A 27,829-nucleotide genomic window follows, 5' to 3' on the forward strand; every position below is an offset into this window, starting at 1 on the left:
AGTCGAGGCGGCATAGGTAAGCAATGCCTCAGTGACCTTTGGCAGTGCACAGGGGAGGGGACTGGTGCGCAATCATCAAGATAAAACTAAACTGCCACCGTGCGTCAGTTGCTGCAGTGGCCCTGTGCAGATAATGGTGCTGGTTTTCATGCATGTGCCTGCAGGGTCCTGTCCCCGCCGAGTGTCTCCGCTGTGCAGATAACAGCGAGCCGGCGCTGAGCAGTGGGGGCACCGTTCACTCTCCGCTCTGGGACTTTTGCTACGCCGCGCGTTTGGCTGCAAATTTCCTGCCACTGAGCAGAAAACTTTCTCACCTCAAACGGCGACCACAGGCGGAGATAAGAGAATAAATATAGTAGGGAGAAAAAAACACCGCCTCAGGGAAATGGATAGGGTTATTTCTGGCAGGGCTGGGCGTTACGTAAAAACCAAATTAGTATGTCTTCAGCAATGGCGCTTCCACTGACAACAAGGGCCGGATCCTTAGCAGGGGCGATGCTGATTTACACTTTTGCAAGATGTGGAGCATAGACTCCAATAGGGTGACACTGATTTACACCAGCTGGCCCCTTTGACTCTGAGAGTGCAATGCTGATTTACACCAGCTGAGGAGCTGGCTTACTGACTCCGATAGAGTAACGCTGATTTACACCCAAAGGGTATCTGGCCCTTTGATTCCAATGGAGCTATAGATGATTGACGCCAGCTGGGGATCTGGCACTTTTAAATCTTTAGTCTCCCCTGGCACCCATAGCCCCTTCCTCACCCCTGCATTCCCTGCTCAGTGGAATCCCACCACTGTGCCTCAGTTCTGAGAGGAATTCAATCTCCATGGTGATTCAGTCGTGGGGACTCAGGGCTCCTACACTGATCACTCCAGTGGGACCCCAGTCCCTGACTTTGGACAGAATCCCCATTTCCTAGAGTGAGAGGAGGATTCTGCCCCTAGGTTTATTCAGCCCTGGACTGTGTTGTGCCCAGTTCCCCTCCAGTGGGTGCCCAGCCTCTTATTGTGGGACCATTCCCTGATGCTCAGAGGGGAGTGTGGGCTCCACAGATACCCAGTCTACACTCGTGACACACACAGTGCTCCCCCTGCCCTGGGAATTCATGTGCTCGGGCCTTGGGGATACTGGCTCTGAGGAGGCATGAGCATGAACCTTACTGCGAGACCTCTAAGCCTCTCTTGTGCTCAATAGGCTCTGTTAAGGAAGCTGGCAGGCTGGGCTTCAACTCAGCGAGCCGTGACGCAGAGAACCACAGAGGGAGGAAAAGCAGCCTCTTCCTCCCGGCCCCCTCCCCTTCCCCGTGCCAGGTAGCAGAGCCGGTTGAGGTGCAAACGCCTGCTTGCTCAGCCTCGAGCTCACAGATTCAGACGGGGTGGAGGAGGGAGAGACCCGGCCCGATGGGACTCCAGCAACCAGCATTCACCTCGTTGATCTTGGTGGGGATGTGGGGTGAGTACTCGGAACTGGCCTCTGTCATTCAGGGACTCAGCTTGGCTGCCCTGATCTACAGAGGGGTCCCAGTGTGTGTGAGCGCCTTTCCCTCTGCAGTCAGGGCATGCGGCAATCACACATCTTCTTGCCGCTGCAGGTGTCCAGCCAGGGGAACCAGGGCAGGATAGATGAGGCCCTACTGAACTGGTGCAGAGATGCAGAGATCTCCTAGGTGGTGTGGTAGATTTCACCCTGTCTTAGCTTTGGTTTTCAGGAATTTAAAACAATGGGCTACAGCCCCAACTGTGTTAAACTGGCATCACTCCATTGGTGTCAATGGGCCCAATCCCTAACCGGTGTAAATCGGCTTTGTTCCATTGGCAGAGCCCCATAAATGAAATCAGCCTGCTATTTAGCACTGCACCTTTTGAATAAAGCAGGGCTCTAAACCATGAAGAAATATGAGGCCGAGCCTCAGCAGGTATAAAAGGACATTGGCTTCAATGGAATTCCAGTCGATGTGCACTACCTGGGGATCTGCAATGGAGCTATGCAAAGTTACTCCGCCTGAGGATCAGGTGCAAAAAGCAGTTATGCCACGGCTCCATCTTGTGCAACTGCTGGATCCTCCATCCCTCCCATTTGTCTATTTATCCACCAGTTGCATCTTGTTGTAATCCTAGATCAGGAGCTCTCTGGGGCAGGAACTAGTCTCTCTCTCTGTTTATTTGTTCAGCACTGAATACAACAGGCTTTGGTCACTGACTGGGCCCTGTAGCTCCTTCTGCAATACAAATAAGAAGCATAACGACATGCAGAGTGGTAATTTTGTGAGCCCTGTAAAGAGGGTGTGAGCGAGGACTCGAACTAAGGGAAAGCAGCATCAGTTTCTCTTGAGTCATTTCAAACGGGATGGGCCGAACTCCAGTTGGTCAGGAGATTTTCGCCGAAGAGATGTTTCACCGGAGAATGCTGATTTGTCAAAACTGAATATTTACATGGGAAAGGAAACATTCTTTGAGATGGTTGCTCAGGTCCAGGATGGAATGTTTGTTGAAGTGAGAGACAGGGCCCCACTAGGGCGTAGCCAATAGCCTTCCGGTTTGGGCACTTCCCTGCAATGCGATACAACTGATTTCAATTCCTTTATCTGAATGAGGCAGAGCAGGGATTTAAACCGGCACCTCTCATACACTGGCTGAACACCCTAACCACTGGCTTATTCTGAGGTCTCTCTCCCTGTATATTTTCTGAAAAAATTTGAAAAGACCTCAGCTTTGTCCCAGCGCATTGCAGGAGCTTTTTTTGAAATCTCAAACACTGTTGCAGGACAGGAAAACCATTTCCCGCCCAGCTCTGTTGAGTATGTACTGATGCACGTGTCCCAAACACAGGGCGGGCTGGATGGTTGCCCCTCTGTCTCCCTGACTGATCTCTCTGAGTGCACCTACAGCAGGTTTTGGACCTCTTGCCCTTGTCTCAGGGTGGGATCTTGCAATTCTTCCACTCTTAGGTCAGGAGCTAGGAACACTGTCCTGCTTACACAAACCACTTCCCATCCTGCAGGCCCCACTGGGCTTGGGGAACCTATGACCAGGTATAGCGGCCAACAGCGACCTTAAACATAGGATTTTTTATTTAGCAGCTGGAACAAAGCATGAGAGAAAAAGGGATTTGAAATCAACAGCCAGCCTTCGTGCGTGTCTAATTTAGGGCTTACAAGGAGCTATTCAGGAATTCCACCTCAAATTCACACCCTACCTTATTAATCCAGAATAACTCTCACGTGTGGACGAGCCCTTACCTAAGTTCTGCCATCCCACCATGGTGACCAAAGCAGGTCATATTTCCTCAAACAACCGACAGGCTCCCATGTCTCAATCTGGTTCCCTGACGCGCCCCTTTTTTAAACCTTGCCAAGGTTTTTTGCTCCTCAGAAGGTTTATTCCAGGGTTGGTGGGTTTTGGCCCCCTAAAGGCTCAAAGGGGATCAAGCAAGAGCAACTGGAGCTAATCGCTCGGCATTGTCCCATAATGAATCAAGTGGTGAGTGATAGTGACCATCACAAGCCACCTCCTCCTTCCTGCCTGACCCGTGCGAGAAACACTCAGATCAAAATGCCCGTGCAGAAAACACCATCCCAGTAACCAGGCTAATACATAATCACTACAGGGTACGCCATATTCGCCACAGTGCCACTGAGAAACCAGCCCTCTCGTTCCCCAGACAGTCCACAGCTTGTGTCCAGATTGCACGGTTGATCTAACTGAGGTCATAAGCACCTTAGGGTGAGGAGCGCATATTCTGGAGGCATTGCGTGGAGCCTGCTGTGCTGTTGGTGCTAAACAAATGCATAATGAACCTCATTGATAACAACACATCGAGGACTAATCCTACCCTGGCCCAGGCTGGGAGACCCAGAGGTGACTCGAGAAGCGGTAAATGTCTAGGTCTTTTCCATCTCTTCTCTCTCTGTGACAAGCTGGCTCTAGGTCTTTATTCAGTCCCTGTGAGGGTGACATTTCTGCTGGGCTAGCACAGCACCAGTCAGGATGTAGTCCCTCAACGTCAATGGGCATTTGGCCTGAATAGTAATTTAAGGCCTGTAATAAGCCCCCCTCCCCATTCCTGAACACCAGCCAATGAAAAAACATAGGAGGGACTCTGGAAGAGCAAGGGAAGCAGGGAGACACAGGACTTGGTAAATTAGACTGCTGTACTGAACCAGCTTCTCGGTCCAGCCAGTCTGCAGCTGAGACTCGATGCCTGGGAGGAAGGCAAACCGCTTTCCCCTACAGAACGCATCTGTCTGCCAATCACCATGGCATCTAGGCACAAAATACAAGATCTAAAGGCCTCAACCTGGCTCAGGAAGGCCTGTGCCAGAAACAGGGGCCAAACCCATCCAGACAAAGGCATGCATTAGTAGGAGCATTGCCAGCAGGCCAAGAAAAGTCATTATTCTCTATTCAGCACTGGTGAGGCCACATATGGAGTACTGTGTCCAGCTTTGGGCTCCCCACTGCAGAAAGGATGTGGACAAAATGGAGAGTCCAGCGGAGGGCAATAAAAACGATTAGGGAGCTAGAGCACATGTCTTATGAAGAGAGGCTGAGGGAACTGGGCTTATTTAGTCTGCAGAAGAGAAGAGTGAGGGAGGGATTTGATAGCAGCCTTCAACTATCTGAAAGGGGGTTTTTAAAGAGGATGGAGCTAGGCTGTTCTCAGTGGCAGCCGATGACAGAACAAGGAGCAATGGTCTCAAGTTGCAGTGGGGGAGATCTAGGTTGGATATTAGGAAAAACTATTTCACGAGGAGGGTGGTGAAGCACTGGAATTGGTTACCTAGGGAGGTGGTGGAATCTCCATCCTTAGAGGTTTTTAAGACCCAGCTTGACAAAGCCCTGGCTGGGATGATTTAGTTGGGGTTGGTCCTGCTTCGATCAGGGGGTTGGACTAGATGACCTCCTGAGGTCCCTTCCAACCCTGATATTCTATGATTCTATGATGAAGGAGGGATGTTAGAATCATAGAACTGTAGGGCTGGAAGGGACATTGAGACATCGTTGATTCTAGGTTCCTGTACTGTATCAGAGGGGTAGCCGTGTTAGTCTGGATCTGTGAAAAGCGACAGAGAGTCCTGTGGCATCTTATAGACTAACAGAAGTTTTGGAGCATAAGCTTTTGTGGGTGAATATTCGCTTCATCAGATGACATGCATCTGACAAAGTGGGTATTCACCCATGAAAGCTTATGCTCCAAAATTTCTGTTAGTCTATAAGGTGTCACGGGACTCTTTGTCGCTCCTGTACTGTGGCAGGACCAAGTAAGCCTAGGGCTCAGTCCTTTTTACCCCTTGCCCCCATTTATCTGATACACCTTAGGCCCCTCCCCCTCAAGTTTTTCTCCCACTGGTGCTCAGCTACCCTGGAGACAGCAATCTCTTTGCATGGGACCATATGTTCCCTGCCTTACTCTCCCTAGAGGTGCCCAAAGGGGTCAGTGGGGCTCTGCGTGTGCCAGAGATGCAAGCCAATTTGGGTTCCAAAGCTCATCGAGTAGCTAAGCCAGCCTTGCAAAAAAACATCAGGCACATTTGCCAACCCAAACACGAAATCTGCTCACGGCCCTGAGCGATGAGAAAGAGAAATCTAACTCTGTCAGACTCAACCCTCAGAAAAATAAAATAAAACCCACAATTGCTGGCGCCGGCAGAGTTGAAATCTGTGAGGCTGCATTAATAAAACACAGTCCTGGCCATTGAAGGCCACTTTGTCCTCCCCACCACTTGTCTGTTCACGCTCCTGCTGTGTGTCATGGATCAGGGCGCCGCTGTGCTAGGCATTGTACAGATGTTGCATGATAAACAAATAGCCCCTGCCTAAAGGCCTGGACTACAGACAGTTTTTGTACTGGTCTATCTATTTCATTTAGAGGTGTGATTTTTACCAGCACAACCCCCAGTGTGGACACAGCTATACCAAGCAACAACGAGTCCTGTGGCACTTTATGGACTAACAGATGTATTGGAGCATGAGCTTTCATGGGTGAATACCCACTTTGTTAGCTCATGCTCCAACATGTCTGTTAGTCTATAAGGTGCCACAGGACTCTTTGTCGCTTTTTACAGATCCAGACCAACACGGCTACCCCTCTGATACTTGACAGCTATACCAATATCAAGTTATCTTAGCAGTTTGTACTTTATTCCCCTTCTCATAAGGGAATAAGCTATGCCGGTAAAAGCACAGTTATGCCGATAAAACTATGTCCACACTAGAGGAATTGTGTCCCTTTTAACTACATTGGTATTGTTAAAGTGATACAACTTTCTAGTGTAGACAAGGTTAAATATTGTCTAAATCCTAGACTGTGAGCGTTCTGGGGCAACGGCTGCTTTTGTATTGTTTATACTGAGCCTAGAACAACGGGGTCTTGATCCCTGACTGGGATCTGGAAGTGCTATGGCAGCCACAGGCAATAATAAATCAAAATTAGATGCCTTAAAACTACACTCTAGCTCAACCACAAGATATGGGCTTGATGCAGGAATCACTGGATGAATCCCATGGTCTCTGTTATATTGGATGATTATAAAGGCAAAATTCATGATAATGATGAAATAAATAAATAGAATCAAATAATAATAAATAATGCTGCAATTAAAATACCTGGGTTCTAGTCCCAGTTCTACCACTGGTCTGCTGAGTGACACAGGGCACGTCACAGCTCCGTGCCTGAGTTTCCCCACCTGTAAAATGGGGATAATGATACTGACCTCCTTTGTGAAGCACTTTGACCTCTACAGATAAAAAAGCACTAGATAGGAGCTAGGGATTGCTATTATCACATAGCACTTACAGAGCATTCTGCGGTTCCAGGGGACTGCGCAAACTAGTTTATCTTTTTTTGCCTTCTCTGGACTTTTTCCGCCTCATCTCTGCCTTTCTTACAATGAGGCAGCCAAAGCTGGACACTACTCCCAGATGGCTGCAATACTGTCTTTGAAACATGTTCAGTCTTCACTGTGCCTCCTATTCTTAAATGTTGTGTCCATGGGTTTTCTTGACATTAACAAAGTATCAAGTGAGGGATCATAAAGTCAAACCAGTGTGATATTGGCATCAAACAGCAGAATGTGCAGGGTGGAGGGGGAACCTCACTGACTTAGAGCTTCCCAGAGAGGAATTTAACTTGTTGGACAAAATTTGCAAAGCGATTTTTGGATGCCTTGATTTTTGGCTGACCAACTTGAGACACCAGAAAAGAGATCTGATTGCAAGAGGATGGGAGTTCAGCCCTTTCCAAAAATCAGTTCCTTTAAGATATCTCAGATGGGCCACTCAAAATCATTAGTCGCTCCTGAAAATCTTGGCCATCAAGTGAAAAACAGTAAATCATTTCAGAGCTGCCCTTCATTGAAATAGTCCCATTCACAGAGCTCTTCAATTTAAAGTTCCTAAAGTTAGACATTTTTAAATCAGCAGGTCCAGATAACTTGCATCCAGGAGTTTAAAAGAGCTGGCTGAGGAGTTTGCTGGACGATTAATGCTAATTTTTCAGTACGTCTTGGAATACAGGGAAAGTTCGAGAAGACTGGAAGAAAGCTAATGTTGTATCAACATTTTAAAAGATAAACGGGAACCGTGTAATTATAGGCCTGTCAGCATGACATTGATCCCAAATAAGATAATGGAGAGGCTGATACAGGACTCAGTTAATAAAGAATTAAAAGGAGGTGATATAATTAATACCAATCAACATGGGTTTATGGAAAATGGATCTTGTCAAACTAGCTTGATATCTTTTTTTTTTTTGATGAGATTACAAGTTTGGTTGATAAAGGTAATAGGGTTGATGTAATATACTTAGACTTCTGTAAGGCATTTGACTTGGCTCTAGGCACCAGCATTCCAAGCATGTGCTTGGGGCGGCACTTTTCAAGGGACCGCGCTCCGGCTTTTTTGTTTGTTTCCTTTGGCAGCGGCACTCCGACCCCGTTTTTAATTTATTTTTTATTTTATTTTATTATTTTTTTTGCTTGGGGCTGCAAAAAACCTGGAGCCGGCCCTGCTTGGTATCGCATGACATTTTGATTAAAAATCTAGAAAGAGATCAAATTAACATGGCACATATTAAATGGATTAAAAGCTGGCAAATGAGAGGTCTCAAAATACATGCGTCTGACGGAGTGGGTATTCACCCATGAAAGCTCATGCTCCAATACATCTGTTAGTCTATAAGGTGCCACAGGATTCTTTGTTGCCTTTTACAGGCAGGGGCAGCTCTAGACATTTCACCGCCCCAAGCACGGCCTCATGCTGCGGGGGGTGCTCTGCCGGTCGCCAGTCCCACGGCTCTGGTGGACCTCCCGCAGGCGTGCCTGCGGAGGGTCCGTTGGTCCTGTGACTTTGGTGGAGCCACAGGACCAGCAGACCCTCCACAGGTACGCCTGCGGCAGGTCCACCAGAGCCGCGGGACCAGCGGACCCTCCGCAGGCATGCCGCCGAAGGCACCCTGCCTGCTGCCCTCCCGGCGACTGGCAGAGTGCCCCCCGCGGCATGCCGCCCCAAGCACGTGCTTGGCATGCTGGAGCCTGGAGCCGCCCCCGTTTACAGGTCTCAAAAGGTAACTGCAAACAGGGAATCGTCATCCAATGGATGTGTGTCTAGTGGGGTCCCACAGGATCCGTTCTTGGCCCTATGCTACTAACATTTTTATGAATCACCTGGAAGAAGATGTAAAATCATCACTGATAACATTTGCAGATGACATAAAAATCCAGGAGTGGTAAATAATGATGCAGAGCAATCTGGATTACTTGGTAAACTGGGGGCAAGCAGACAATATGTGTTTTAATATGGCTAAATGTAAATGTATACACCTGGGAACAAAGGTAGAAGGCCATCCTTATAGAATGGGGGACTTTATCCTGGGAAGCAGTGACTCTGAAACACATTTGGGGGTTATGGTGGATAATCAGCTTAACAGGAGCTCCCATGCGATGCTGTGGCCAGAAGGGTAATGCTATCCTGAGATGCTTAGCTGGGAATCTCAAATAGGAGTAGAGAGGTTATTTTTACCCCTGTATTTGGCACTGGCATGATCGCTGCTGGAATCCTGTGTCCAATTCTGGTGTCCATAATTCAAGAAAGATGTTGATAAATTGGAAAGGGTTCAGAGAGAAGCCTCAAGAATAATTAAAGAATTAGAACCCAGGCCTTATAATGATAGACTCAAAGAGCTCAATCTATTTCACTTAACAAGAGAAGGTTAAGGGGTGATTTGATCACAGTCCCTACATGAAGGACAAATATTTAATAATGGGCGTTATGTTGTTTGGGGTAGCTCATGATTATAAGTGCCCAGTTCGGGGCAGACTGCCAAAAACGGGGAAGACACCCCACACTGGTGATACGTTCTATCATTAGATTTCACCAACCAGTACCAGAGTACTACAATAGTCTTATAATGGATTCACAGACAAACCCCTTAGACTCTCCAGTTTGTCTTGCCACCCAGGCAAGCTGGAATATGGGGCAAATGGTCCCTTACACCAAAATATAAATAAATAAATAAATTAAATAACAAAATATTCATGTTACCTCCGGTCCCAAGAGACCAATCACTCACCCAGATCAATTTGTGTCCTAGATCTCACATCAAAGTGAGCGCTCATGGCCAATTCTATAGTAAACTAACTAAAGGTTTATTAGCTAAGAAAAAGGAATGAGAGTTACTGAGAAGTTAAAGCAGGTGAAAATATCAGTTGTCTATTACTACAGAGATGTAGTAATCTGTCAGTTTCCCAAAAGTCTCTCAGGGCTACCCAGAATAACTCTGGGGATCTCCATCTTCTTGTTCAGTTATTCTGCCCTGTTAGAATCTAAACAGTCCAGAGATGAAGAATTTTTCCTTGTGTCCATACTTATAGCTTCTCACAGAAACCAAGCTGACACTTGGGCTCTCTCTTTGATACCAGAGAGTGAGGAGCACACTTAGAGTCTTAGATCTCCGTTCATCACACACATGACCACTTGCTTTGAAATTAGCACATTCCTGTTAAAGCTCTTTATTTGCATTTCACACGGTTTCTGTCTCGTTTGAAGGGTTATTTATAAGATTGTCAATTAATCACAGTTAATTCACATGATTACCTCAAAAAAAATTAATCGCAATTAATCACAGTTTTAATCGCACTGTTAAACAATAGAATACCAATTGAAATGTATTAAATATTTTGGATGTTTTTCTACACTTTTCAGAGCTTTACAATCCACTCAGTCCTTCTTGTTCAGCCAATCGCTAAGACAAACAAATTTGTTTATACTTACAGGAGATAATGCTGCCTTCTTTTTAGAATATAGAAGATTAGGTTGAAGAGACCTCAGGAGCTATCTATCCAACCCCTGGTCAAGAGGACCAGCCCGCAATTAATCATCCCAGCCAGGCTTTGTCAAGCCAGGCCTTAAAACCTCGAAGGCTGGAGATTCCACCACCTCTGAGGTAACCCATTACACTACTTCACCACCATCCTAGTGAAATAGTTTTTCCTAATATCCAACTAGATCTCCCCACTGCAACTTGACACCATTGCTCCTTGTTCTGTCATCTGCCACCACTGAGATCAGCTTAGCTCCATCTCTGAAAAACCCTTCAGGTAGTTGAAGGCTGCTATCATATCCCCCGCCATTCTTCTCTTCTGCAGACTAAATAAGCCAGTTTCCTCAGCCTTCATCGTAAGACATGTGCTCCAACTCCCTAATCATTTTCATTGCCCTCCGCTGGACTCTCCAATTTATCCACATCCCTTCTGTAGTGGAGAGACCAAAACTGGACACAATACTCTAGGTGTGGCCTCACCAGTGCCAAATAGAGGGGAATAATCACTGCCCTTGATCTGCTAGCAATGCTCCTACTTTTGTAGCTGCATTGCAAGGTCATTACATGCCAGCTATGCTAAACATTCGTTTGCCCCTTTGTGCTTCAGCCACCATTCCAGAGGACATGCTTCCATGCTGTGAGGCTCTTTAAATAAATAATGTGTTAATTAAATTTGTGACTGAACTCCTTAGGGGAAAATTGTGTGTCCCTTGCTCTGTGTTTTACTCGCATTCTACCATATATTATAGCACGTCTCACATGATGACCCAGCACATGTGGTTCATTTAAGAACATTTTCACTGCAGATATGACAAAATGCAAAGAAGGTACCAATGTGAGATTTCTAAAGATAGCTACAGCACTCGACCCAAGATTTAAGAATCTCAAGTGCTCAAACTCTATCAGGACGGGGTGTGAGCATGCTTTCAGAAATCTTAAAGAGCAACACTCCGATGCGAAACTACAGAACCTGAACCACCAACAGAAAATCAACCTTCTGCTGGTGGCATCTGACTCAGATAATGAAAATGAACATGCATCAGCCCACACTGCTTTGGATTCTTATTGAGTAGAACCTATCATCATCCTGGTCCTAGAATGGTGGTTGAAGCATGAAGGGACATATGAATCTTCAGCATATCTGTCATGTAAATATGTTGTGACGCTGGCTATGACAGTGCCATGAGAATGCCTGTTCTCACTCTCAGGTGACATTGTAAAGAAGAATGGGCAGCATTATCTCCTGCATATGTAAACAAACTTGTTTGTCTGAGCGATTGGCTGAACAAGTAGGATTGAGTGGATTTGCAGACTCTCAAATTTTAATTATTTATTTTTGAATGCAGTTTATTTGTATATATTTCTATATTTGCAAGTTCAACTTTCATGATAAAGAGATTGCACTACAGTACTTGAATTAAGTGAATTGCAAAATACTATTTCTTTTGTTTTTTTACAGTGCAAATATTCGTAATCAAAAATAAATATTGAGCGAGCACTGTATACTGTGTTGTAATTTAAATCAATATATTTGAAAACATAGAAAACATCCAAAATATTTAAATAAATGGTATTCTATTATTGTTTAACAGTGCTATTAATTGTGATTCATTTTTTTAATCACTCGATTAATCATGATTAATTTTTTTAATTGCTTGACAGCCCTAGTTACTTAGTTACAGGGATGCACAAAATGTAAATGTTTGCCATTGCATTATAACAAGAGACAGATAAGTGATAACAATGCATGCAGCACCCCATTCGTTTTCATGACGTTCAAACACCAGAGACATTCTTATACATTTAACAATCACTTTGATCTATATTAATACACAAGTGAGTCGGCCTAGCTTCCTGCTCTGCATTTGTAAGTGTTCAGTGAAGCCTGGGGCTTTGGCAAGCACTGGCACCTGGTCTGCCAGCATCACAATGGGCTCTCCAGTCTAGCAGAGAAAGGTAGAACATGATCCAATGGCTGGAAGTTGAAGCTAGACAAATTGAGACTGGAAATAAGGTGTCAATTTTTAATGGTGAGGGGAGTTAGCCAGTGGAACAACTTACCAATGGGTTGTGGTGGATTTCTCCATTGCTGACAGTTTTTAAATCAAGACTGGATGTTTTTCTAACAGATCTGTTCTAGGAATTATTTTCTAAGGCCTGTGTTGTACAGGAGGTCAGACAAGCCGATCACCAGTGAATCTATAAAGTCATGCTAGTGCGGACGGCCTGCCCAAGACCCCATGTCCTATTTATATTCTGTGTTAAGGATACTATTGACCAGATCTTCAGCTGAGGTAAAATGATGTAGCCCCATTGACTCTAATGATGCTAGGGCCTATTTACACCAGCTGGGGATCTCACCCACTGATTCCATTGGAGTAACGCTGATTTCTAGCAGCTGGGGATCTGGCCCATTGATTCCAATGGAGTTGTGCTGATTTGCACCAGCTGGAGATCTGGGTCCAAGTATTTAAAAATATCCCAAAATTCAATATTCAGGTGAGACATCAGCTGGAAAGTGCATGGAAACACGGCCCCTTCCTCACAGTGTCTTTGAGTCACCGCGGATTGTCCTTGCACCAATCCAGTGAGCATTGCACTGCTGTGGGAGAGTGAGCAGGGGTGGGGACAACATCAGCAGGCTCGCCTGTGCTGGACTCTGTATTCCTGGCAATGACAATGGTCCAGGAGGCAGGAAAGGCTAAGCTGGATTTCCAGATCCCGCAGGGAGCTTGTGGCGCTTACAGTGGTTAGAAAAATCCACTGTGGATTTGCCAGTTGAGCACGTCGTATCTAGACTCATGGTTGGGAATCAGTGTGGAGCTCCATGATCTCTTTGGGGCAGACTGACTAGAACCACAGTAAATACTAGCAGCAATGTCTTCCACTGGGGCTTTAACTTAGCAGCACCCAACAGAAGGGGGAGTGACTAATTGATGTGCCAACAGGAAAAGCCGTTAAGCATGTTACACATTTAATTAAACTGAAGGCCAGATGTTCAGCTGGTGTAAATTGATGTAGCTGCATTAACATGAAATAGAGTTACATTGATTTACACCATCTAAGGCTTTGGCCCTGAGTCTTCATATTAATAGCAAAAATCTTGAGCTATGGTCAAGCCAGGGAAAACAAGGCTAGGATGCACAAGAGATCAAAGCATATCCTTCCTCCAGAAATCTGAAACGCTAACAGACTAGCTCACAGCAGTTCGGAGTGAGGTCTGGTAGTGATTTTTTAGTGTGTGTCCAAACAGAAATTACCTGTGAATTCAACCAGCTGATCGGTGCTAAATACTAATGTGAATTTACACCGGCTGTGGATCAGGTACAAACAGCCATTCTGTATCGTAGATCCATCTTTTTCTGATACCTTGTCCTCTACACAATCTCTCCCCTATTTCTCAATCCACCGATTGCATCGTGTTATAATTCTAGATTGTATACAAGGATCATAATAACAACAACAATTTCACAAGAGCCAGGAGCTTGATGATATTTGCTTATAAAAATACATGACAATATTCTACTGTGCTAGGCCCAACAGCTACAGCTTACGCTGGTGTTACAGTGGCACTGTCAGGCCTTTACTGCAGATTACAGAGCTGGTTTTGATAAGGGTTTAAAAGCACAGGTTTACTCTGAAAAGTGACCATATAGATATAATGGGCCAGATCCCCACCTGGTGTAAATCAGCATGAGTCTATTGGAGCCAGTGAGCCAGATCCCCAGCTGGTGTAAATTGGCCATAGCTCAATGGGAATTAACAAATCAATGCACCCGATTCCCAGCTGATATAGATCACCCTACTGATCTCAGTAATGGACTACTATCTTCTTATTCCACAGCCTTTCTCTGGCCCCATGTCCTTTTCCCCTAAGTAGCCCATGAGACCGGAGCCTATCCACGTGTCTGAGACACTCTGACCATTCTTTCCAGCATGCATTGTCTTACATTAGACTTCCCCCACTTCCGTGAGCTCCTGGTGCACCACCACCAGCTGTACTAACCCAGCAAAGTCTGTGTGTTGTGCAGATGTCCTTACTTCGCTGCCCACTCCCTCCTCAAGATCATGGCTGGTGAGGGCTTCCTGGTGATTTTCGGGAAAGAGCCCTTTGGGATAGAAACTGCCTGCACTGCACAGCTTCCCACCAGCTTCAGTAGCACACAGTGAGGCAGAGAATGCATTTAGTTTTGCTGGAGCCACGCCATCCTTCTTTCAGCTCCTCTCCCCCCCCCCCCCCCCCCCAGCCTTTGGTGATTGCTGAAGGTGCTGGAACTGCTACCATCTCACTCCAAATGCTTTCAAGCAAGCTAGGCCAAAGTTCCTTTAAAATGGGGTTTACAGACATGAATATGATCCCACTGGGGTGCTGGCAGGGCTTGCGCCCAGGCCCAGGGCCTTCAGCACTAAGGACACGAGCTGCAGGAGTGAATCCTCCCTCTAGAAGCAGGACCAGACTCATAAAGGTCTGTAGGCCAGCCATTGGCAGGGCATGTGACAGGTTGGGCTAGTGGATAGGGCCCCAGACGGGGATTCAGGAGACGTGATGTGACACTTCCCAGGGGTTTCCAGGGTTGTGAGGCACCTCTCCTCCACCTGCCCTTAGCATGAGGGAGCCTTGTCTGTGCCTGCCATGGATCAGCCCCCTGACTCCACCGCCCACAGGCAACACAAACACTGCCCTCTCAGTCTACATAGCCCCACTGTCCCTCTGCAGGTTAGCAGTTGGCATAATCCACCCCCCAAGTCCCTGTGAGCATCGCCCTGGAGTGCCCAGACCTCGGTCCACTGGACACTCACAGAATTCACACAGCTGCTGTTCCCAAAGGAACAGTACCCTGTAGCTTCCCAGTTACGCCTCAGATCACTGCTCGGCTGAACTCACAGCACGTCGATATGTTTATAAGGGAAACAAGGATAAGTGTATTTAACAAGGAACAGAGGTTCAAGTCATAGCAAGTAAGCAGAAATATTGGAAACAATTGGTTACCTGTCAAATAAAACCATCTCCTGCTATCCAGACCTAGATTTTACTAACAAGACACTTTTCTGGCTCACGAAGTTTAGTTCACCCAAAGTCTTTCTCCCAGCACCTAACAGCCAGGCCTGCTGGCCGCTTGTCCCCTAGGTGATGGATAATGGGGGTACCTCTGTACCCTCAGATAGAGTTCCAACAAGCCAGTGTCTTCGCTTGTAAATTGGGTACCCCCCTGCTGCTTGTTATTTCCTGTCTAGACTCAACCCTAGAGACTTGGCTATCTCTTGATTAGCATTCGGCTCAGACTGTAAATAGTTGTTCATTGTGAAGCGAAAAATACCCAATTCGCATACAGCAGGTAGATAAGTGTCTCCTGCTGGAAAGAAGGTTGGTTGTCACCTTTTGGTGACTGGCCCCAACTCACAAACCCGAAGAGCGTAATTTTCAGAATATATACACAGCGCTTTATGTATTATCCACACCTACGTTTCACAGTGGTGATGCTGATCAGCGTGACACAAGCTTTCAGCAGAGCCCTTACGTGATGCCCTTTGAGGAACTATTATGTAGACACCAGACCCAGGGGATTCCTGGAGCCCTTATGCACCCCTGTGCCCATTCCCAGTGGGCATCAAGAGGTTGCTGCCTCACACTTGGCTTCCATCCCCAGCTCTGACCTGCTGCGTGACCTTGGGCAAGTCCTTTCCCCTCTCGTGCCTCAGTTTCCCCTCCCACGCTTTGTCTGTCTTGTCTCTCTAGACTGTAAGCATTTCGGGGGCAGAGACTGTCTCTCACTATGTGTCTGTATCATGCATCACAGGGCCCCAGTCTCCACTGGGGCTCAAGGTGCTTTTGTAATATAAATAAATAATAATTAAACAGTGCATCAGAAAAGACCCCAGATATGGAAGCAGCGACAGCTCTATCACTCAGGACATTTAAAAGAGGCTTGAGATAGGGAACGATTCTGTACTGGCCTCATCGGGTCCTAAGAAATCCTTTGCTGAGGCCTGATAGTCTGTGCTTAGCTCCGTTGCGAGAGGGTATAGTTTGTGGTGTGATGGTTTTATTGAAAGATAGTGAAGGCTTTCAAAAATATTGCAGGAATGGACAGAAGATGCAGAGGACGCTTCTAGCAGGAAACGTGCCTCAGTGGGAGTATAGTTTAGAACCAGGTTTGAGAAGTAGGTTTGAACTGAAGTAATGGCTGCCCTGCCCACCTCACTTCTCCTGACAGTCTCTTCTCTTTGCAGTGACCTCCTGCCTCGGTGGGGAAGGCCAGAACCCTGCAGGTCAGTGCATCTGTTGAAGCCTCTTTCAAGCCACGTTGATCTTGGATATAAAATAAAATCCAATCAGGCAGCCGTCAGTTACTTAGCTTATCAGCAACCGGCTTAGTGTTCTACGGCACCATGAGAGAGACATGCTGGGTTCCCAGCCCTGGTGTGGACATGTCCCCAGGATGTCATTGCAGCAAGGGTTAGCCAACCAGGCACAGCTTCCCCCTCATAGCCCTGGGACGCCTCAGACCCTTAGAAATCTTTGCAGGGGTATTGAGTGAAGGAACCTGGGCTCCGATGACTATACTCACCCTAAACACCTCGGGGGCACAGAAGCCTCAGCTACAGAAGGGAAGTTTTGCAAAAATTTCCCATCATTGCAAACAGCTTCACTGAAGCCAGCGATGTTGGTAGCTTTAATGAAGACATACTGCTAACTGCCACGGGGCTTTTAGCAACATGTCTTATATCGCTGATCAGCCCCAGGCTAATCCACCTGGCAGCCCATCTATCCCAAGGCTCCCAGTGTTTTAACATCATGGAGCTGCAACAGCGTCGGCAACATAGCTCTAGTATAGACCAGCTAGCCAGGCATTCTGTCTCCCCATGCATACTAGTGTGTCTACACACTCAGAGACACACACACACACACACACACTTCTACACATCTGAGAGTCACACAAACAAACGAGCACTGTTTCCTTCCTGCTCTGCTTCGCAAAACACCTGCCGACATTTCAGACAGCACTGGAGCAAAGGGAACTAACAGGAGACAGAGTGAGCTGAAGGCTGACTTCAGTGCAGAAAAGGTCGGGGTTTATATGGGGATAATTATATGCATTCACTAGCCTACTGTAAAATCCTAGTCGGGACAAAGCACCTGTAGCTTTTACAAGGCTCAGGTCAGCACTAGAGCTCCGTGAATTTTTTTTCTTTCTTTTTTTTGTGAATAGTAAATTTGCAGAAAAGTGCATTTTTTGAGGCACCAGAACTATTCACACAATTGGGTCACATTTGGTAAATAGCGTTGGCTGGAAAAAATGATTATTGTTTTTTTTGAAAATGTCAAAACAGTCCATTTTAGTCATTTCAAAATGATGTTTCATTTCAAATGGTTTACGGTGGTGTTGTAGCCGTGTTGGTTCCAGGATATTAGAGATACGAGGTGGGGGAGGTAATAGCTTTTATTGGATCCACTTGTGTTGGTGAAAGAGACAAGCGTTGGAGCTCACACAGAGCTCTTATACAAGTCTGAAGGTCTGTGTAAGCTCAAAAGCTTCTCTCTCTCTCTCTCACCAACAGAAGATGGTCCAAGAAAAGATATTACCTCCCCCACCTTGTTGCATTTCAAAGTTTAGCTAAAACAAAGGGTGAAAAACACTCAAAAAGGAAGATTAAAAAAAAATCATTTGGGATCGAATGAAACATTTAGTTTAACCTGAAATGAAACAGAAACTAAAAGAAATGTCATGTGGGGTCAAACAAAATGTTTCAAATGACCTGAAAAGATTTGTTGCTGTTTCGTTTCAGCAAGAAAAAACAACAAAATTTGGTTTCAGTTCAAACCAAACTGATTTTTTTCCTGAATGTTTCAGTTCAGACCACAGACTGAAAAATCAATTATTTGCTCACCTTCAGTCAGTCTTGCATATTTGAAAACTACACTGCCCAGTCTCCCCTGGAATTGTACAGCGGGGGAGCTAACATGTACTAGTTATCCTGCCATAAAACACACACTTTTTTGTGGCAGAGAAGACAAAACTAAAGAGAGAGAGACAGACACAAGGGGAGAGAGAGGAGAGATTTCCTAAACACTGCTCTTCTTTCTAACATGCTGTTTTACTTTCTCAGCAGAGTGGGGCACGAGACTCACAGGCTCTGGCTGCAGATGTTCAGGCCTGCTGGAGGTTAAACATAGGGGCAGCTGGGCAAGAGTTTGTAGCAGTGGTTGGAACCAGAAGATAAGAAAAATGGTCTGTGCAGAGCTAGGCTGTGGATTCCCTTCCTCTGAGGATCTCAGACTACACTCGGAGCCGAAATTCATGGAAAAGATGACGCCGAACTGCCAGGGGAATGGGACTACCCTGAGGAACTGCCGCTGGGAGAAATCCAATTGCACGCAGGGTATCACCGCAGTTTGCAAAGGTAGGTCTCATCTTCCCCTTTGTGGTGTATTGAGGACTATACTGGAATTACAAGCTACCACTAAGAGCAGGGGAACAGATGTTCTTGGTCCTGCTTGGAGTCGGAGTCAGGCAGGAAAGAGCCAGCTTAAAGCAAGGTGGGTGAGTTGTGTCCCGCTGCCTTAGGGAGTAGCCTGTGTCCTTGCTGTCTGTTTTTGAGTTTTCGTGTACTACTGTTCTGAATTCTAAGAAATAAAGTAGAATTACACTGCAACCTTCCAGCAAGGGAATTTATCTTTTTTATTTAATTTCTTTCTGTGTCTATTCAGTGAACATAACACCCTTCCTGACTGCCTTCCTTAGGACTTTTGCCTGGGGCTGGGTCTGCACCCTACTAAAATATTTTGGAAATCCTTATCATTTCAGAACTGGAAAAAACCACCACTGCGCCACCACCACCAACTACACCAGAACCCACTGGTAAGGAAACGCCACACATCCAGATTCACCAAATCCGTTCAGATCCACATTCACTCTTGTGATAGAAATGGTTGCAAGTTACCACAGTTATAGGTGATCATTAGTAGAGATGATGCAAGAAGTGAAAGGAGTCCCTTGGTGAAATTAACATCTAGCAAATCAAAGCAAATGCTTCTTTGCACAGTGAGACATCTACCTGTGAAAGTCACTGCTGCAGGAGGCCATCTGTGTATGGGTTTTTAAGAGAGCCAGATGATCTTATGATGGATAATAACATTTGTAGGGAAGCCAGCTAAAATGTGGTAATTGTATCTCATGCTTCAGGGGCATAAACAGATCCCTCCTGGGGCTGGAATATAATTCCCCTTTCCCAACCCAATGAACAGCACTGCACATTGCGCAAAATGGATATGGGGGTTTCACCTGTCTTTGAAGCATCAGGTACAGGCTGTTAGTGGAAACACAGTACTGGACTAGGTGCACAGCTGTCTGAACTGGTGCAGCAGGAGGCTGGATACTGAACTCCATGGATCAAGGGTCTAATCTAGTATGGCACTGGCAGGGGGTGAGATATGAGACAAAATGGGCCAATGGTCTGTTATGGTAAAGCAGGGGAGGGAACAGTAATTACATCTCATATGACAAATCCTATGTTACTCTGATTATTACACAGATAGATCTGTATGGTGATGCTAGATAGTTCCATTACCTTTTCAATTTAATGGGCATTTGGGTGATTTAATTTCAATTATTGATGAAAACTCTGCTCAGGAACTGAACTACCTCACAGGGTCACAGCAGCCCCCTAGGGCTGAGCAGATGTGGGCTGGAAAACACCCCCAACAGCTGTTCCCATTGTGTCAGGTGTAGATGAGAAGCTGAAATAAGGAAGGGAGTGGGGAGGGATATGCTATCAATGCAGGTATGTGCCCCCAGTGGGATTTCACTTACCCACTGGGCCCGAGCTATCTCCTAACAATTACCCACAGTTGGACTCTACCAGAGTACGCCTATCAAATGACTAGGGAGAGAAAACACCAAAATATTCCCCTGGTTAATGTGACTAAAAAAAGCAACAGAAAGGCATCCCAGGGCCTTTATCGCAAGCAATGTTGGTAAGTTATGTGCCATGGTGTAGAGATGGTGTCACTGTCTGTAACAATCCCCTTCTCTTTGTCCTTCTCCCAGGCCCTCCCAGGTTGCAGCTGGTAGATGGGAGGTTCCACTGCTCAGGGTTTGTGGAGCTCTACATGGGAGGCCACTCGGGAACAGTCCAGTCAAGTCCTGAAAACAAGATAAAGCTGGCCCAATGGGTTTGCCCGAAGGTGGGCTGTGGTGATGCCTTAGACCATAAAGAGTTGTCTTTCTTCATGAAAAATGAAAGTAGGCATCTACCTGTCCACTGGGAGATGGACTCATCATGTGGAAGTGACTCTGACTCTATCCCAGACTGTTTCAAGAGAACCAGGATCTCTCAGAACAAATCCTCAGCCTTTGTCGTCTGCTCCGGTGAGTGAGTCCATCTTAGGACAGCCACAGCAAGTTCCTTTTCGCTTTCCTCTCCTACCACGTTTCACCTTTACTCCTGTGCACTGTAAAGAGGCCAGTCCATCCCAGCAGCCCAGCTGTTGCACGAGGTGGGCAGAGGGGACTCACTCCATTGGCAGCCTGCATAGCCGTGTCAGATTGTGATACAACATTTCTAGAATAGCAAGGAAACTCCTCAGAAATATCCCCCTCTCTTCTATCTCCTCGCCTCCTGCTGGCCTCTGCTGCCTAGAACTACCAGCAATTTTGACCCTCAGCTCTTCTTTTCCTCCCTCATCCCTTAGTCTGCAAATCTAAAAGTGTCAAGATTGGCATCACTTTTCCACACAATGGCATCCTCTGCATTAGCCTCAGAAATGCCGACTGTCAGTCAAAATTATTACCGAGTTTATTTCTAGTAACAACTACTTCTGACCCTGAGAATTTTCATATTCTTGGGGTGAGAACAGTGCAAGCCAATGCAACGCAACACTGTACAAATGCAATGCTGTAGGTTAAAATGTAATACAGTGCAAATATAATATAAATACTCTGCAGCACAACACATGGCAATGCAATGCTATTGCAACACAGTACCGTAGAATGCATCGAATGCAATGCAAGGCTATATGGTACAATACAGTGCAATTAATATCCCATATGATACAGTACAATACTGCTTTGCTAATACTCTGAACTTCTCTAGCCACTTGTAGATGAGGATTTCCAAGCACTGTTCACACATTAATTATTAACTGTTATAATTTCCCTATGAGTCATGATTATTGTCCCCATTTTACAGGAGGCAAAACCATAGACTTGCCTCGGATCACACAGTGAGTCAGGATTAGAACTCGGAGCACCTGCTACCCCAGCCTCGGGTCTAACCAACAGACCATGACATCACTGGAATGGATAGGAATTTAGTGCAGTACCACGGGCTGTGAAATGCAGCAGTGAATGGGGTGATTTCCATGGCCACGTACATCACACAAAACACTATTAACTAGCAACATTAGATATCAAACGCACTGGAACCCCATCAGGCTGCCCATTGTTATTATTTGTATAACAGCAGCACCTGAAGGCCTCATTGGAGATCAGGATCCCATTGTGCTAGGTGCTGTATAGACACATCATGAGAGACAGCTCCCACCCCCAAGAGCTTCCATTCTCACTGCACAGGATAAAGGATGGGAGGGGACACAGAAGTGAAGTACCTTGTTCACAGTCACCCAAGAGGTTAGTGGCAGGGATGGGAACAGAATCCAGGTCTCCTGAGTCTCAGGCTAGTGTTCTACCCACTAGTCCACATTGCCTATAGTCAGCTGGGTCATTCAGACATCCACTCGTCATGTGGTCTCACCAATCCCCGCTTGTCTCCCCCACAGGTTTCCAGCCAAGGGTGATCCGAGGGCTTGGGGACAGCCAGAGCCCCTGCGAAGGGGTCATGAAGGTGTTCCATAAGGGGAAATGGGAAGTTCTGTGCGATTCCAGTTCATGGAAGAAATCTAGAGAGGAGCAGGTGTGCCAAGAGCTGCAGTGCGGGAAGCTCTCCTTGAGCGTCCAAGTCCCAGGTGCCAAGACACGGGGAGTGTCCTGCAGCCAAGAGGACCTCCAGGAGTGTTCCACTTTCAAAAGAGCAACCTGCTCCAAAACCAGAATCACGTGTAAGCCAACACAGGTTCTTTTGTGTTTTAGAGAGGTGCTTATCCCTAATGGGATGGGACCATTTTACATCAGGAAACAGGTCGGTGATGACACTTTGGCTAGGTCATCCATGGGGATGGAACACAGGATGTCTGGAGCTCACATGAGCTGCTGCTCTTAGGCTCAAGAACTAATGCCATTAGCCTGGCAGCAGTAGCAGACTCATAAATCTTTTACATGGACTAGCCATTCAAAGGCAGCGCCGCCCAGAGGATTCAGGGGGCCTGGGATAAAGCAATTTTGGGACCCTCCTCCATAAAAAAAAGGTGCAACACTATAGAATACTATATTCTTGTGGGGGCCCCTGTAGGGCCTGGGGCAAATTGCCCCACTTGCCCCCTCCCCTCTCTCTGGGCAGCCCTGTTCAAAGGGGACAAAGACCCACATGTGACTGATGTACTAAGGAAATGGGGAGGAAGAAAAATTTGCCTATCTACAATCAACCTTTGCAAATTGCTGGGGTTGGAAATTGGGTAGAAGGTGGTGTTTGGGGGCAGAAGATGTGAGTTGAGTGAGGTTTGCAATCTAGATTGTGAGTTTGGGAGCGGCTTGGTATGGGGATTTTGGGTTATAATTGAGTCTTTGAGGCTAAGTGGAGGGATTGGGGTTTAAGGTGGGACTCTTCTCCTAGGGATCACCAGAGGCTGGTCAAGCTGTCAAACCTGTCCAAAGCACAGGCATTTTTCTGGAGAGATGGGAATTAATCAGTAACTGCAGCTCCTTTTCCCAGGCCAGAATTTCAAGCCAGCTGGGGTGGGAGCAGGAACCATTGTGAGCATTCTCCTGGCTCTGATCCTCCTTGGAGTTCTCATCATTATCTGTGGACCTCCCGCCTACAAGAAACTACAGAAAAAATGTATGTGACAAACTCTTGAGACCACTGAAGCTCTGGCCCTTATACCATAACGTCTGACTCCCTCAGCTTCACTCCTCCAAGGAGTCTGGGGCAAGTTCTCATCTCACTCTCACAGTTGGGAGTCGCTGTGCCTCTAGCTCCTATGTCTATTTCCCATCTTCTTCTCTCCCTCTTTTTCTCTCACTCTCTCTCTTCCTCCTGCTCTGCTGCTGGCTGTCTTCCCATGTCCTCTCCTTCCTTCGGCCTCTTTCCCACTCCATCACCTCTGGAGCGGTGGCATCCCAGAGCTACATTGGCTGATGCATTGCTCTTAAACAAAAGGAGTTTTATATGTTGTTCCTTTGAGCATTCAGGAGACACACGCACATTTCTCCTGTTGATCTTGTACTGCAGTTTTTGGAAGGTGAGTTCCTGAGGCAGAGGGGTTTGGAGCTGTCCCTTTCCCACTCTTTGAAACACACCACAAATGCCTCTCTTCGGGATCCATAATTATCTAGTCCACACGATTCAGGCAAAATAAGAAAGGAGTTCAGAATGGAAAACCTCTTGAATCACCCAGTGTTGTGTATTTCACAGGCTCTTGAGAGGCTTAAACATGGAAATGACACAAAGGATCAGCCAGGCCCTGTCTTGTCCAAATGATTTCTAGCACCTCAAGTGCTTAGCCAGGAGGCAGAGGGATTATTTGATGTGGCTCATGGGGCTAGGAGGAGACAAAAGGGAAATTAAGGCAGAACATCCAGAAAACTCTGCTCCTGACAGTGAGATCAATCAGGATGGGGAACAGTCTCCAAGGAAACCCCCATTGCTGGAGCTGTGTGTGAAATCCAAACGGACAAAGCACTAGGAAATGCATTGTAGGGACAACCCTGGGACAAGCTGATTTAATGGGGCTCTCCAGCTCCTAGTGCCTGTGATTCTGTGATGCGTATATAATGACAGATAGGTCTGTGCCCATCTAACTTCACTCTTCCCTCCTCCACCCACTTTCCTCTTCCTCTCCTTGCAGACGCCAAGAAGCAGCAGCGCCAGTGGATAGGCCCAACTGGATTACAGCAAAACGGTAAGGAGCACGCACAAGGCAGAGGCAGGTCTCTGCAGGTCACCCCTAACACTCTCATCTTTTCAGCTTCCTCTGAAGCATCTGATGTGCTGCTGCGGTCAGTTTGATCTCATGCACACAGGCCCCTGGGCTCTGCAGCTCAGCAACAGGATGGCTATTGTTCAGCCTGAGGGTTAAGTGGTTTACAGCCAACAACCACCCAAGGTGCTGAGGTTTCCCTCTGGTCCCACCATTTCACTACCTTCATTCAGACTGTCTGAATGCTCGCAAGGCCAGAAAACAGCCCAGGTACAAGATGTGTCTGAAGCGGAAAATAAGGCTGAGACCTCAGGTACATCATGTGTGACAGGGCTCTGGGACAAAAGATCCTATCCAAGCCCTTGAAATGTTACCAAGTATCCCACAACACTATATAGAAAAGGATCGTACACCCACCTATGAGATGCAGCCATCCCTGGGGTGGAACACAGCAGCATTGTACAGCTTTAAGGAGGCACAGTGAAGGATAATCTCTCCCATTGAAGCTGCTGGGAGTTTTAGGCAGGGAGAATGTCATCACCCAGCTTAAATGACATGGGGATGTTAATGACCACAAGTGGTCAAGACTGGGACTTTATACCTCAACCAAAAGGCAGCACCTCCAGCAACACAACACCCCCTCCTCACCAGACTAGTGGCCAGTTTCATACTTGCTCAGAAGGAAAAACGCCCCCTATTGATCACGTCTTGCAGGACTGTAATTCTTAGCACCACGCATGACTCACTGCTATCACTTCGCGTAGTGCAGCATCCCACCCTGGGCCCATGCTGACTCAATGATTCTTTAGTGACTCAGATGGGATAGTTGAGTCACACTCCAATTCCAGTGGCACAGTACACACTTCCACCGCGTTCCCGCACTGGTTCAGTTCTTACTCAGCCCTGCTGACTCACAAACGCTGGCCTGTTTGGGTTTGGGAGGTGCTACCGGCAGTTTGCGAATGTGGGTGAGGAGTTTCAACCACGGCTTTGGGGGAAAATGTTGAAAGAAGACTCAATGTGTTGGTTAAACAATAAGACAATTTTCAACTCAAAAGGAGAGGGAGTAGGGATGGTCTAGGTACACTTCGTCCTGCCTCTCCATGGGGGGACTGGAGCAGATTCTTACATTGCTACGATTCTACCTTAAAGATGCAGTGACTAACAATTCTCCATTGTGCTGCCATCTAGTTTCATTCCACCGCAACAGCACTGTTACTCTCAGGCCCCGTCAGGAAGGTCAAGGTGCACAGGGCGAGGACAACGACTATTCTCAGACCCCTAAGAAGAACTCCTACCTTTCGGCTTATCCAGGTGAGAGACAGCACCGTGTACAGTGACCAGGTATGGCACAAACGAAGAAGCGGACAGGCAAGAACAAGAGAGCAGGAAAGGGAGACAGTCAGGCCTGCTTTGCAGAGATGGAGTACAGTGTTTCCCTAGAATAGAGTGGGAATCGCTCTATAGAGGTTCTTCTTCTGGCTCTTCCACTCTGTAGCTTCAGGCAGATCAGTTAAACTGTCTGTGCTTCAGTTTCCCCATTCCCCATTCCCAAATGAGGGGGAATAGCCACCGTTGTGACAGCTGGCTGAAAGGCACTTAAGTGAATGCATGATGTAGTTGTTACCTCTTATGATTTCTGCATGACTTAAGAGGTACTGTGGAGGGAGGACCTGATATTCATTCCTACATCCCTGGAACCCCTCATAGAGGTCATTAGCATCTTGATCTCTAGCTGCGTAGTGAAGACAGTGATGGTTTCTTCCTTTTACAGCTCTGGAAGGGGCCATCAGGTCTTCCAACCCTCCAGACAACTCCTCCGACAGTGACTATGACTTGCATTCTGCTCGGCGACTTTAGCTTCTTTCCCCCAGGTAAGCCATTCCCTAACCTTGACACTGTATTGCCAGGCTGAGCCATTCCCAAATCACGTCATCACCAAACCCAAGGAGGGGAGGGGAGACACAGGAGAGCTGAATCAATCGCTGTATTTGCGCTTCTCAAACTCTGGCAGATGTTAAGTGATTTTCTACGTGGTTTGTTTTCTTGCCCTGCAGACAGAGAGTTGGGAATCTAGCAACTAGAAAAACTGACAGAAGAGAAGAAAAAAAATACCTGAGACGATCCTGCACTGGAATCATTTCCGTGTTACTACATGCAGCTGTAAAGGCTTTTCCCACACTGCCAGAGACATAAGATGGGGAAGTCAGTGCAGCCCCAAAGTACACATCCCTTTCCATGCATAGGGGCAAAGAGAATCAGGATGTCTGCCTTCGTTTCCCCCCAGTGACTTTCGGCAAGTCACTTAGGCCCAACATGTCAAAAGCACCCATAATTGTGCAAGTCTCTATTTGTTGGTGCACAGCTTCAGACCCACCGGGCCTAATTTTCAGTCATATTGAGCACTCACAGCTCCAGCTGAAGTCAATGGGCTTGTATGTTTCATGCTAGGCAACTAAAATTTGGGGCACCCATGATCAGTGGATTTAATTTTTACATGTTGGTCACTAACCTCTGTATTTTATTCTATTCGGGTTCTTGTATTATGCCCATCACTATAGTATGTGAGCACCTTCCCATGACAAATTCATCTAGCATTCCTCGCTTGTGGTTTCTTCTCCATTCCTCTCACTCGGAGGAAATTTGTGCGCATGTTTAAGTTGATTCATTGTTGTTTGTTAAGGGCAAGCAAGTACAAGAATTGTGTTTTACATTTGGGCTGTGAAGTGGTGATGTTTGTTTACTTAAGATATGTCTACGTAAGCTTTAGTGTAGATGCTTCCAACATTAATGAAAGGGTTTTTTCCATTGATGCAGTTAATCCACCTCTCCGAGAGGCAATAGCTAGGTCAACAGAAGAATTCTTTCATCCACCTAGCTACATCTACAGTGGGGGTTAGGTCAACCTAACTATGGTGTCTGAGGTGCAAAATTTTTCTCAGCCCTGAGCAATGTAGCTAGGTTGATCTAATTTTTAAGTGTATACCAAGCCTTAGTCCCTGGAGGAGTGGACTGTAGAGTCTCCATGCCTGCTCTTGCAATCTAAATCAGTCGAATACTTCACCATCTTCCAAGGATATTGTAACGCCAACTTCATTAATGTCTGCGAGGTGCTCAGATACGAGGGTAATAAGCACCATGGAAAAGATTATGAGTAAACTGTCTTCTTACGTCACTTAGGAAGCTGTGATGATGCATGTTTGGCTCAGCAAACAGCTGAAGTACCTCAGGAGTACAATATCCTGTGGTAATGTGTGAGTGGGGCTGGTGTGTATGTGTGGGGGTATGCGTGCCTAAGTTTGTGAAGAGAAGGCATATGTAAGATCGAGGCAAGCTGGCTGTGTGATGAGAGTGGGAGGAGCTAATGTTTAACACAAACATGACAGATATTTAATAAGCAATAACAGTTGTAATAAAACTTTTTTATAGTAGTTATGCTTCTTTTTTCAATACAACAGAATGAGCAACACCC

At 46.5% G+C, this 27,829-nt stretch overlaps 1 protein-coding gene across 2 annotated transcripts; it reads left to right on the plus strand.

Annotated features, from left to right (window-relative positions):
- The first annotated feature begins 1,305 nt into the window (after window positions 1–1,305).
- Window positions 1,306–27,788, plus strand: CD5 (CD5 molecule). Of its 2 annotated transcripts, none has more exons than XM_032790506.2 (10): window positions 1,306–1,457; window positions 16,554–16,592; window positions 18,432–18,725; window positions 19,130–19,183; window positions 20,372–20,692; window positions 22,102–22,380; window positions 23,151–23,276; window positions 24,286–24,339; window positions 25,549–25,671; window positions 26,132–27,788. In XM_032790506.2, the coding sequence occupies exons 1-10, from the start codon at window positions 1,406–1,408 to the stop codon at window positions 26,215–26,217; spliced, it is 1,428 nt and encodes a 475-aa protein (XP_032646397.1). In that variant the 5' UTR covers window positions 1,306–1,405; the 3' UTR covers window positions 26,218–27,788. The 2 variants fall into 2 exon arrangements, with proteins under 2 accessions (XP_032646397.1, XP_032646399.1); XM_032790508.2 differs by having other exon boundaries at window positions 18,435–18,725.
- The last annotated feature ends 41 nt before the right edge of the window (window positions 27,789–27,829 follow it).

Source organism: Chelonoidis abingdonii, chromosome 4 (assembly GCF_003597395.2).
Source record: "Chelonoidis abingdonii isolate Lonesome George chromosome 4, CheloAbing_2.0, whole genome shotgun sequence".
Taxonomy (NCBI): Eukaryota; Metazoa; Chordata; order Testudines; family Testudinidae; genus Chelonoidis; species Chelonoidis abingdonii.

Excerpts from the sequence above, each read along its gene's own strand:
- CD5 (XM_032790506.2), top strand. The coding sequence starts at position 1,406 with ATGGGACTCCAGCAACCAGCATTCACCTCGTTGATCTTGGTGGGGATG. Across the intron at positions 20,693-22,101 it reads AGCCTTTGTCGTCTGCTCCG|GTTTCCAGCCAAGGGTGATC; the intron begins GTGAGTGAGTCC and ends TCTCCCCCACAG. Across the intron at positions 23,277-24,285 it reads CAAGAAACTACAGAAAAAAT|ACGCCAAGAAGCAGCAGCGC; the intron begins GTATGTGACAAA and ends CTCTCCTTGCAG.